Here is a 12,308-nt window from a genome sequence, read left to right as displayed (position 1 = left end):
AGACAAAAAGTAAGAAAGAGAAATGAGAAGTGAAAGAAGAAGGGAGAGGAAGGAACATATACCCACAAAAAATAAAAAGTGTAGGAGGTAAGGTTTGAACCCCCAACCTCTCCTACCTCATTAGTGGATTTACGGGCAAACCCCACAGGAAAGTTTATTCGCAGCGGACCCCTCACTATGCAAAGACACCTACTCTCTTGGACATCCTATCCCAAGAGAGTGGGGGGCAAATGATACATCCAATATTCACAGGGCCAATCAACGACCGCCACGTGTCATAGACGACCCGCCCCATAGCCAAGGGGAATGAATCGGAGTCCCAGCACCATTCAGGGGCGGCCACTACTCGGGCGCGGCCACACATCCGGGGCGCGGCCTCCTCACCCAGGCGCGGCCTCCTCACGGCCTCACCTAGGCGCGGCCTCACCCAGGCGCGGCCTCCTCACCAGGGGCGCGGCCTCACCCAGGCGCGGCCTCCTCACCCTCACCCAGGCGCGGCCTCACCCAGGCGCGGCCTCACCCAGGCTCGGCCTCCTCACGGCCTCACCTAGGCGCGGCCTCACCCAGGCGCGGCCTCCTCACCAGGGGCGCGGCCTCCTCACAGCCTCACCAGGCGCGGCCTCACCAGCGCGGCCTCCTCACGAGCGGCCTCACCCAGCAAAGATCATGGGCACCGAGGTGGGGGCCACCCATCTACGACCCCGATCGTATCGCTAAGACTCATGTCACTACCAGGACTCTAGACCCTTAGAGGTCACGTCATCCAGACGGATTCAAGCACCAAGGACGTTATCACCACACGCGGATATCTATCCACCAAGGATCCCGATGCCACCAGACACTCCCTCCCGCGGGAGATGGCTAATCGTGATAGAGCCCCGCTACCCAGGGCCTCTATCCACTCAACGGCACAATCGTCAATCAAACGAGGACTCTCCACACCGCCATATGCTACTATAAAAGGCAAAGGTACACAACCCCATAGGGGACATCAAAACTCATACTGAATAATCACTATTCATCTATTTGCGCCAGGAGATCTAACTTTGGCATCGGAGAACCCTAGGCCGGAACCACACCGGTTCTCTCTGTTGACCCCTTTGGTCCACTTGCAGGTGACGGCACTCGCAGGACCGCTCGACGATTTCTTGACGCAACAAATTAACATATGCAACATCATATAAACACATTAGAAATCTAAGATTGTGTTTAGTGTGTATATTTGGAATACCTTTCATTCTCAAATTATAAAATACATTCTTCACATAGAATGAGAATGCCATTTGAAAAGGACTAGTAGGCTTCTCTTGTTCTCAACTAGAATGTGTAATGAAATAGATGTGTGTTCCATAATGGTTTGCATTCTCTAACATCTCTAAAAATATTTTTATTAGAATGTGTTCTTGATGTAGGATGCATCCCAAGAGTGTTTGTTGATTGCATAAGAAACATATCATATATTTATGGAGATCAAACAAATAACCAAATTTGGTACAAGATATAAACTTCAAAGCATCTTAAACTATTAGACAAATTAAATCTATAAAAAAAAAACCCATAAAATCTAAAAATTTTACAAACACCACGATCATCTTAAAAACTTTCAACGCACGATTGAAGAAGGAAGAGCCAAATAGACGAAAAAGAGGAACAATATCCTCTAAATATCAAAATGTTTTTTTTTTTTGGGTACTGTTGTAAGGTCTAATGGTTTTGGGTTGGTTTAACCAAGGTTTGATTTGGTTGCTATCAAATTTATCAATTTATTTAGTTTTGTTGGATTAAATCGATTTATCATTTTTAATTGATTTGAAATCAACTATTTTCAATGGGAGAAAGAATGTTACTTGATCGAACAGTGCCACGCGAAATGACCGTCGTGCCTCCATGGAAAAGTAGAAATCCCTAGGGCATGACAATCTTTTTATACGATCCTATGTCTAGGCACAGCAGCCGTGCACCGCACACATGACCAAGTAGCATTCTCTTTCCCAATACAATTGGAACAAAATCAAAATTTTACATTCATAACCAAAATTGAACGAATGTAACTTTAACTTGATTTTTATTTCAGTTCAATATTAACTACGAAATTTTTTTTGGGGGGTAAATTTACTAAGAATTCAAAACAAATAATCGAGAATTGAATTGGTCGCTAACAATTGTGATTCGATTCTTTGTTTCAAAAACCTTAGAATCTGCCCCTCAAATGTGAAATTCAACTATTCTAACATTTGGATGAAGAATCATAACGATGGATTCCACTGCCCGATTCCAATTTATGAAACGATGCTTTTATATGAAAGTGAAAAGTGGAATGCTAAATGTTAGTAAGGCTGTGTTTGATATGCATTCTTGGAAGAATTTAGCTCGTCTCTAGGGAACCCAGCACGCCTAAGGTGATATCAGCCGTTGGGTTGTGCCGCACACATCCCTAGGCGTGCATATGGAAGTCAAAAGTGGAATGCTGAATGTCAGTAAGACTGTGTTTGATATGCATTCTTAGAAGAATTTAGCTCGTCTCCAGGGAGCCCAGCACGCCCAGGATGCTGCCAGCCGTTGGACTGTGCCGCACACATCCCTAGGCATGCGTCGAGATGTGTGCGGTACAGCTCAGCCGCTAGATGCCCCCTGATAGCACCCTGGGTGCTGGGCTCCCTGGAGATGATCCTGATCCTTCTTGGAATGCATTCTAGATTGATTTCAGAATCCAAAATCTATGCCAATCTGACGGTAAGGATCTGTAGTGTAATTAAAATCAACATACCTTCCCTATTCATTTTCCCATAGTTATCGTCTTCACCCACTGAGAGGGTCGAGGACTCAACATTGCCACGTTATATCCACGTGTCATCTTACGCAGCTGTGCGCCCGTGCCAGAGATAAACATTAGGGATCGCTCCATTTCTGCAATAAAATCGAACGCAGAGTGAGAAACAGAACGAACGAACGAACGAACCTATAGAGAGGAAAGAAACAGGGGAAAGGGGAATTGAAGAAGGAACAAAAAAGAATGTCCGTTCAGGATCAGGAGATATCCTCACTTATAGTGCCCTATGACGAAGCAGCAGAACATGTCAAAGGGACCCGAACCGGCACCAGAGGGACATCGACGGCCCTTTACGCAACGCTCGCAGGCATAATGATTGGATGTCCGCTTCTGTGTATGATGGGGTTCAGCTTTACTGCGTCGGCTGCGATACTTCTTATAACCTCTCCACTGCTCTTCATCTTCAGTCCTCTCTTGATCTCCGCAGCTTTTGTCCTCGTAGCTGCCATGGCAGGTTTCGCTGCTGCGGCCACCTTGGGTTTAGCTGGAATCTGGATGTTCCGTTTTATGATTCGAGCGAAAAGCACCACTATTGGATCTGTACCCTCATCCGACGGTGATGGGAGTCCCGTGGGGATTGTGTCCACGGAAAATCCAAATCCGACGGTGGATGGTAGGATGATAGAGTAGGAGGTGACGACGGCGACGGAGGAGGAGGAGGAGGAGGAGGAGGAGGAGGTGACGGAGTCGGGACAGAGAGTGAAGGAAAAGAAAGGAAAGGATTCTGGTGGGAATTTGCAGCACAAAGTGGATGTAAGGCCACCTGAAAAGAATAAAAGGTCAATCGAGTTTGAATGAATGAGTAGTAGTACGTAGTAGTAGTATATATAACATGTCCATTGTAGCGACATGATATATGTACTCTCCTGTGCAGTCCCATACGGGACAGAGAAAAACTGAGAAGAGATTAGAGAAATGCCAGAGTCCCTGACCTGTTGTTACTTGTTACTTACTAGTTTATTAACTACTACTTATATCTGTTTAGTTTGTTCTATATACTTTTTTCTTTTAACTTGGCAAGTTTTAAGGACGAACTAGCTAGTGTTCAAAGGGAGAAATGATTTACATTATTGTGATGATCCTAATGGATTTTATTTTATAGGTCCTACACTATACTATTTTATAAGAGAGGAAGGAAAGTGTGAACCAAGAGACATGAACCAAAGATCTCTTGGTAGGATGGGTTTTATCGTTCCGTGGGGGAGGGGGGTGGGAGGTGGGGGGGATTCAGATCCTCTACTGTCGAGCTACTCAGACATGGTGAGGCGCACAATGACCGCCTTACTCCCACTCGAGCAAGGAGCTTGGGCAGGGATAAGGCAGTCATTGCACGTCTCGCTGTGTCTAGATAGCACGGTCCTACTGGGCAGCTTGACAGTAGAGGATCCAAATAAGGGGGGGGGGAGGAAGAGAGAGAGAGAGAGAGAGAGAGAGAGTGGTCTACAAAAATTTCATTAATTACATGTTTGTAGAGATGTTGGGAGTTATAGAGTTATCAATTATCATGGTTTCAAGCATTGGGATCGATCAATCGTGGCCGAAATGAATATTTGACCGATATCGTAGTTGTGGTATCATAATAGGAGAAGGTGAAATGGTAAAAAAAAAATCATATTGGTATTTTGTGAGGTTAATTGTTTCGATTTGGCTTGGTATGATCAAACTGTATTGTCATCAATATCGATCAGGTATCAATATTGTGCACTAAAACTTGGAGAGTTATAATCGTGCATGTCTTTGATACCTTTGTATACTCGAGGAGTATTTATCTAATGCAATACCTAACACAACATAAGATTGCTTAGATTTTTTTAGTGAAAAGGTTCTCTAGCCGATGAGATGGGATGGAATTTGCTATTTTTCCATTCCCCCTCCACCTTATTGATTGTTGGATCCTACCCTTTTCATCTGAGCAGTTCAATCCATCTCTCTCTCTCTCTCTCTCCAATAAGGTGTCTACTTGCATCCACCCCATTGGAGAGACAAAGAGAGAGAGAATGGGTTGTAAACTGTGCAATGATGGTGGAGAGAGAGAGATGCAATGGTAATATTGGTTGATCGATTGATGGATGTTGAGAGGATATCATAGAGGAGGATGGGGTAATTTCAATTTTTTTTTTTTTAAAAGGAAATCATTTATTGAAGAAACGTGAACGCTCATGGTTGTGAATTACATAACTCAAGAAGCCATGGATTGAAACTAAGCCATACTATCGTACACGTTACCAATAGGGCCTTCATTGCCAGGGAATCAGTCATATTATTGTACTTCATTGGAATTAAAGTAAAATTACAACATTCAAAATAAGAAGTAAGACAAACAACATCTTCTAGGATAGATCTCAAATGAAGAGGGGACGTCGTAATTCCTTTTTGTAGATAGGAAATCACACTCCTGTTGTCCAACTCAATAAACACACACTCATTCCCTTCCAAAATTGCTTCTTTCATGGAGGAACGAATAGCTAAGGCCTCTCCAATTGTAGCATCATTAAACTTATAAGAAAAGAATAGCATGTAATGGATTGTCATTACAATCCCAACAAATAAGACCAAGTCCCCCATGATTTGAGTTGGAAGGTAAACTTGCATCACAATTTCTTTTCTTATTTTTTTGGTAAATCATCACAATTTATTTTCACCATACCAAGAGATGGGGCTGTCCAACTAGTGACATTTGAATATGAGAAAATGTTAGAAACATGTTCCATGGAAGTAGCAGATTGTGCATCTTGATATTCTAGAAAGGCTGAAATTGACACTTGCATCATCTTCTCCGATGTCCAAACACGTTGGCCAATGACAACATCATTTCTTGCCTTCCAAAGCATCCAACAAATGAAAGTACAATGGCTAATTAACAACCGACGAGTTACCTCATCATGTGCTGCAATATGATCTCAGTCTTGGATCCATTGAGAAAGTGAAGGATCTTCTCCCAGTGGCATAAACAATCCTAGGTTACTTCCAAGCCAGACCGTTCTTGCAAAAAAACAACCCAATAAAATATGAGAGATTATTTCCTTACAACCACATCTGTTACAAGTTACAACAACCATCCACTTGTATGTTCTGTTGTAGAAAACATTGAATCTTTGGTAAGGTTTTTGAGTACCAAATCTTCTTCAATACATCACCTAGTATACATGACCAAGAATAGGACCAAGATGAAGATGCTACCAAGTTTCTATTAGCCATTAAATATAATTTAAGCAAATGGTATGTACTTTTCATCGAAAAAATTCCATTATTTGAACCCCTCTATTCAAGATTGTTGAATAAAGAAAAGAGTACGTGGAAGTTGTATCTTCAAAATGTTTTCCACATCAGAAAAACAAGAATAGAGAGTTCAATAAATTAGTGTCCCAAGTTCAGTTATCTTAGTCTATTAAATCAGCCACCAAATGAATATTGCAAGAGTACATACATTGTCTAGAGATCTTAAAGTCTCTATTTGTAGGAATCCATTTATCATTCTAAAATAGGGTGCTAGATATTCATAACCATTGATCACCATATGATTACAATAGATTACTTCACCCGGCCGTGAAGAAAAACTTTCTCTCTTCTGTACATACGAAATGATCTTTTTACCCAGATTAGGGACGCGCACTCAAGAAGACAAAAGAGGATGATGTGATGTCATATAGGATCCAACTGTAAATCTGTGTAGATTCGGAGAAACAGAGAACGGTTTTTCTGTGGTTGAGGTGGTTGCGGTGCTGTCGTCTAACAGTCACCATCGATCCATACGTGGCAGTCCAGGTCATCACGGTACTTAGTGGGAGAGAGAAAAAAAAAAAAAAAAAAAAATCTTTACGAAATCCGTATCGTGTGTCTCTAGAGGCGGGAATGTGATGTTGACCCAGAGAAAACGGACTGACGGAGGCTTTCTTGGTTAAGTAATTAAGTTCACAAATTGGAGGAGTAAAGCTGGCTGAGCAGCAACTTTTACTTTACTTACAGGCCGGCACGGAGGGGATCCCTGAGCCGCTTTTCTTTCTTTCTTCTTCTTCTCTCTCTAAGAAGATAGAAAGCAGTTATCGCATTTTTTTTTAATCCTCTTCGGGGAGGGTTTCTGTAATGCAATTTCTCTCGGGTTCTGCCCTAGAAAAGAGTATCACATTTTCGACTTCCGAGAAAGGTGTTCTCCGTTCTCTGTTTCCCTGTCTTTTTAGCTTGTTTCTTTAGGTATAAGGTGTTGGCGGAATTCGATCAGTGTAGTTTCCATCGACATAACAAAACCCAGTTAATGGGTTGCAGGTTTTGCAATTGCAGATATCTGATGGAGTTTGTACGGACGCGTGGGTTTTATTGGGGAACCTGCCGTGTCTCTGGTTGCGTTTCTTGGCTGTCAGCAATGGGTGATTTTCTTTAAGCAATAGTGGGAGATTGCTGTTTAGTGGAACCAGAATCGTTGAAGTGGTGGTTTTCTGGTTTTGCTTTCGGTTACGGCAAGAGATAATATGAGGTTAAGAAAGCCCGTTTTGTTCTTGCTGGTCGTTACTGTTTTTGCTCCTATTGTTCTCTACACCGATAGACTTGCAAGCTTCAGGAATCTGTCCTGTGAGTTTTTTCTTTATTACGTAATTATCACAAACATTGCCAGAGAAAGATTCAATTATCGCGCTAATTCTATCTATTCTCTCGTTTTTTCGCAGCTTTAAATGGATTCACTGAAGATGTTTCTGCTCTAGTGAGTTTTTTTTTTTTTTGGTGGATATTTGGGTTTTGACTTTGCATCCCCCACCCTCCCCTTGGTGGAAGTGATTGAAGTTGGTTTCTTGTTTTTTCTTTTTCAGTCTCTTGGTGGCGAGATAAGGAAATTGAATCTGCTTCCGCAGGTAATCTTCTGTTTCTAGACATCGAATTTAGAGAGATACAAGTAATGAAAATCCCTAATCTTAACACTTTTATTGATGTCCCTTTTCTTTAAATTATCTAGGAATCATCGATTAACTTGCAAGAACCGATTGGCATCGTTTATTCGGTTAATGCCAGCACTTCTGTTTCGAATTCTGATGGATCCAGGGCAAAGCCTTCCGACCCAACTGTAGAATCCTCAAGAGGTGATCTTTTCAGAAAATGAACACTGGTTCTGGGCCTTTTGGTTTCTCAAATACGAAGTAGCTCAACATTACGTACATATTCTTCGTTTCTTAATTTTGGTGAAACTTTTTCCCTATTTTGTTTGCTACAGGGTCGCAAGTGGTTCATTCGGGGGAGCATCAGACCATCAGACAGGTGACTGTTGGACTTCAAGATGGAAAGGAGAACGGCAGCTTGCAGAATCCTGAAATGGCTGGGGGAAAGGAAAGAAGAGAAGAAATTGAGGTTAAATTCACTATATCTCGGCAGATGCCCGATAATTTCTCTGAAAAAATGGTAAATTTTCTTGTGGTGGTTGTTTTCTTTTCAGTTGATTACTTTTCCCAATTTTACCCCTGGAAACATGTCAATTGTTAATGATGAAGTATTTCATGGCTTGGTATGATGATTTTATTAAAATATAATAGGGGTTTCTATTTCCCCGGAAATGGTCATTTTTCATGGTCTTTCTCTCCTAAAGATGTTTGACTCCAGCCTCCATCTGGGTAGCCTGGTTCAATTTATCCAAGCTCCAGAGTCTTTTGAAACGCTTGTGATGAAAATGACCTTTCTAATGGGTTAGAATTGTTTCTGCGGTTTCTCAAAATCAAGTACTGGGATGTGGATTTGAAAACAACTTAATCAGTGGTATTTGATTCATGGAAGAAAATAAACAGACTCCTAAATTAGACGGTAGCAGTTATTTTATTTTCTACCTTGCATCTTTTGTATACATGCCCTATATATATTGGTTGAGTATGATTCATTAAGTCTGCAAAGAGGTGGGTATACCCTTGGATTAAATTGATTATGCTGAAGGTGTTGTAGAGTTTTTAAATCAACAGATGAACAGTAATCAAAAGGTAATAGGAGCATTTGATGTGATTCTTGTCTGGGCTTTTGTTTACTAAATCCTCAGTTTTGTGAAACTTCCTTGTGGCATAAACTCTTTGTGATTAGAATTGGATTTGTTGGACAGATTCCCAACTTCATGAAAAATATTGCACAATTACCTTCCATATTTTGGAATTCGGACATCATTTAATTTGTAGGACAAGCAAAAGAAAACTCTTGTTAACTCTCTAAATTGAAATTGAGTAAAAGACCAGTTAAACGTGAGACCCAAAAGTGAATCCTCCCAACCCTTTTTCTTTTGGTGTTCTCAGGGATATAAAACTGAGCAGAATTCTGGTAAAGCTTCCAGCAAAGTTGATATAGAAGAAAATATAAGGACCAATACTGTGGGACAAAGTAACCAGGCAGTTATGCTAGATGCTCGAGTTCGGCATCTTAAAGATCAACTGATTAGGGCGAAGGTGTACCTTGAACTGAGTGCCACCCAAAACAACCACCATTTCAGAAAGGAGCTCCAGTTACGGATGAAAGAAATTCGTCGAGTACTTGGTGTTGCATCCAAGGATTCTGAATTACGTAGAAAGTAAGTCTTCTTCTTAATTGGATACTTAGATGGATCTGTGCTTGTTTGTGTGTGAAATTGCTGGAGTGTTGTTTTGTGTACAATATCTTCTGGTTAGATTTCTTTTTTTTTTTTAAATTTCTTATCTAATCACTAAATGGAACTGTTTCTGACCTCCCCTCCCCTCCCCCCCCCCCCCAAAAAAAAAAAAAAAAAAAAGAAAGATAGAAAGAAAGATGGAACTGTTAGTTATTGTCTCCAGTTTAAGTTCTTGTTCATTACTATCTAAACTATGTCTTTGGTTTAATGAATCCAGTGCCTATGGCAAGTTGAAGGCAATGGAACAAACATTAGCTAGAGGGAAGCAAATTCAAGATGACTCTGCTGCAGTAATAAAGAAACTACGTGCTATACTGTACTCGACAGAAGAGCAGCTCAAAGCATACAAGAAGCAGACCATGTTCCTGACACAGCTTGCTGCAAAGACACTCCCTAAAGGTCTTCACTGTCTTCCACTTCTCCTTTCAACTGAGTACTATTCCTTGAATTCTAGCCTACAGCAATTTCTGGATCAAGAGAAACTGGAAGACCCAAGGTTGTACCACTATGCCTTGTTTTCAGACAACATATTGGCAGCAGCAGTGGTTGTAAACTCGACCATTTCAAATGCCAAGGTAAAGCAAGTCATCTGTGAGGAGTAGTAGTTAATGAAACATTTTTATGGTTAATAATAATGAGTTATTTTTTTGGCAGGAACCAGAAAACCATGTTTTCCACATTGTAACTGATCGGCTTAATTATGCAGCGATGAGGATGTGGTTTCTAGCTAATCCACCAGGCAAAGCTACTATCCAAGTTCAGAACATTGAAGAATTTACATGGTTAAATTCAAGCTACAGTCCAGTTCTCAAGCAACTTGGTTCTCCATCCATGATCGATTATTACTTCAGGGCTCACAGTGCAAAATCTGATTCAAACTTGAAATTTCGGAATCCAAAATACCTATCCATCCTAAACCATCTCCGTTTCTATCTGCCAGAGGTCTTTCCAAAGCTCAACAAAGTACTGTTCTTAGATGATGACATAGTAGTGAAGAAGGACCTCACTGCCCTGTGGTCACTTGATCTGAAAGGAAAGGTTAATGGTGCGGTTGATACTTGTGAAGAAAGTTTCCACCAGTTTGATCACTATCTCAACTTCTCAAATCCTCTCATTTCAAAAAAATTTGATCCCCATGCTTGTGGCTGGGCATATGGAATGAATATCTTTGATCTGGAGGAATGGAAAAGGCAGAACATAACAGAAGTGTACCACACGTGGCAAAAACTGGTAAGAAATCTATGAATTTTTGCCAGTGAGTCTTACTTTGTGGATTCTTTTCCAAATAGACCTTCTAGGCACCTGGTTTTTGGTTTCAAATACTTCAATCACCGTCGGAACTGAGTCCCTATTAATTGTAAAACATCAAGTGAAAAAAAAACCGATGTTAACTACCCCAGCATCTCATAGCAACAATTTGTAGCTATCAGACCTCATCATCATTGAAATGTTGATTATTGGTAATTCTCTCAAGTCTTTCTCTAAAATGCTTGATAATTTGCATTAGTACTGGAGCAGGCATCAAGTAATTGATTCATGTTCGCTAGAATGCTACAATGTATCATTAACAATCTGGCCTAAATTTATTTTGAATGATCACACATCAAAATTCAAATCCGTCTTGTTCATTGAAGTATGTGAAAATTCAAATTCTGAAGCATGTTTATCTTTTATGCAGAATCAGAACAGACAGCTGTGGAAATTAGGAACGCTGCCACCTGGACTGATTACATTTTGGAACCGCACATTTTCCCTTGACCGGTCATGGCATGTTCTTGGCCTTGGCTACGACCCAAATGTCGACCAGAAGGATATTGAGCAAGCGGCTGTCATACACTACAATGGAAACATGAAACCATGGCTTGAGATTGGCATGCCTAAATACCGAAGCTACTGGATCAAATTCGTTGATTATGATCAAGTATTTTTGAGAGAATGCAACATCAATCCATAATTGACTAAATGGCTCCATTATAGTACATTCCGGCCTTTTCCCACATCAATGTGACATGGTTTTTTGCAGATGTGTTACTTTTGGGTTCTTGTTGGAATCAAAAGCCCTCTTAGTTTGATTCTTTCTGTGCTCGCCTTCTGAAGCGTGTAATAGCAGTGTTAGTTCATGATATCTTTCATCTTGCCGCCATTGTTACCACCTCAGCAGAAGTGTACATCTATTTGTACATTTGTCAACTGTTAGAGAGTAGAGATTAAGAGTCACAGATATTCATCTAGTCTTAAGTTCATGTACATCTGATAGATTGTGAATTTCCAATTTGTTAGCATTTTGTTGTCTTCAATTGACAGTCGGACAGGGACTCTGAAAAGAATTTACAATTTCTTTGGAAACATTAAACAAAAGCATTTCCGGAAGGACCATGACTAATGAGTTTTTTGGGTGCTGGTTGTGTAAAGCAGTTTGCATTCTCAAGAGAGCCAGTGAACTTTGTTCTATCAATTGCTTCTATAAGGAACTTTTGTGTTCATTTGAACAAGAACAGGGTTTCTTAAGTAACAGATGCATCTAAGCAGGCGTTGATCTATTGGGTAAGGATCTCCTGGTTACTAGATAAGGGGTTTGTTATCCTTGAGCTTGTAGCAAATGGCAAAAATGGGTCTGCAACAAGGGTTTATGAGTACTAAATTCACAAGCAAGTTAAAAAAGAGGAGATGTTTTTGCCACATGATGGGTCTCCACATCACTCTTGAACATTTTTAGATGGTGAGGGAAACAATTCAATGCATGCTAAGACCATATGATTTTTTTATGTTTTTTTTTTTAAAGTTGACATCTATCGAAAGTTTGGAATTGCCACATTTATCCTCTATTATTTGATAACTTAAAAACTTGGAAATAGACTCTTTTGCATAGCAGGG

The 12,308-nt window shown here is 40.7% G+C and overlaps 2 protein-coding genes across 2 annotated transcripts; both read left to right on the top strand.

Moving 5' to 3' along the window:
• The first annotated feature begins 3,013 nt into the window (after positions 1-3,013).
• Positions 3,014-3,460, top strand: LOC122640193 (oleosin 5-like). The gene has a single exon (XM_043833346.1). The coding sequence runs from the start codon at positions 3,014-3,016 to the stop codon at positions 3,458-3,460; it is 447 nt and encodes a 148-aa protein (XP_043689281.1).
• Positions 3,461-6,964: 3,504 nt separating this feature from the next.
• On the top strand, positions 6,965-11,654 carry LOC122640471 (probable galacturonosyltransferase 4). The gene is made up of 9 exons (XM_043833676.1): positions 6,965-7,396; positions 7,492-7,526; positions 7,633-7,674; positions 7,776-7,899; positions 8,031-8,215; positions 9,085-9,356; positions 9,652-10,009; positions 10,089-10,664; positions 11,113-11,654. The coding sequence occupies exons 1-9, from the start codon at positions 7,297-7,299 to the stop codon at positions 11,386-11,388; spliced, it is 1,968 nt and encodes a 655-aa protein (XP_043689611.1). The 5' UTR covers positions 6,965-7,296; the 3' UTR covers positions 11,389-11,654.
• The last annotated feature ends 654 nt before the right edge of the window (positions 11,655-12,308 follow it).

The sequence above is a fragment of the Telopea speciosissima genome, chromosome 9 (assembly GCF_018873765.1).
Source record: "Telopea speciosissima isolate NSW1024214 ecotype Mountain lineage chromosome 9, Tspe_v1, whole genome shotgun sequence".
NCBI lineage: Eukaryota > Viridiplantae > Streptophyta > Magnoliopsida > Proteales > Proteaceae > Telopea > Telopea speciosissima.
This window is presented reverse-complemented; position numbering and strand designations above follow the sequence as displayed.

Excerpts from the sequence above, each read along its gene's own strand:
- LOC122640193 (XM_043833346.1), top strand. The coding sequence starts at position 3,014 with ATGTCCGTTCAGGATCAGGAGATATCCTCACTTATAGTGCCCTATGAC.
- LOC122640471 (XM_043833676.1), top strand. The coding sequence starts at position 7,297 with ATGAGGTTAAGAAAGCCCGTTTTGTTCTTGCTGGTCGTTACTGTTTTT. Across the intron at positions 7,675-7,775 it reads AATTGAATCTGCTTCCGCAG|GAATCATCGATTAACTTGCA; the intron begins GTAATCTTCTGT and ends TAAATTATCTAG. Across the intron at positions 7,900-8,030 it reads AACTGTAGAATCCTCAAGAG|GGTCGCAAGTGGTTCATTCG; the intron begins GTGATCTTTTCA and ends TGTTTGCTACAG.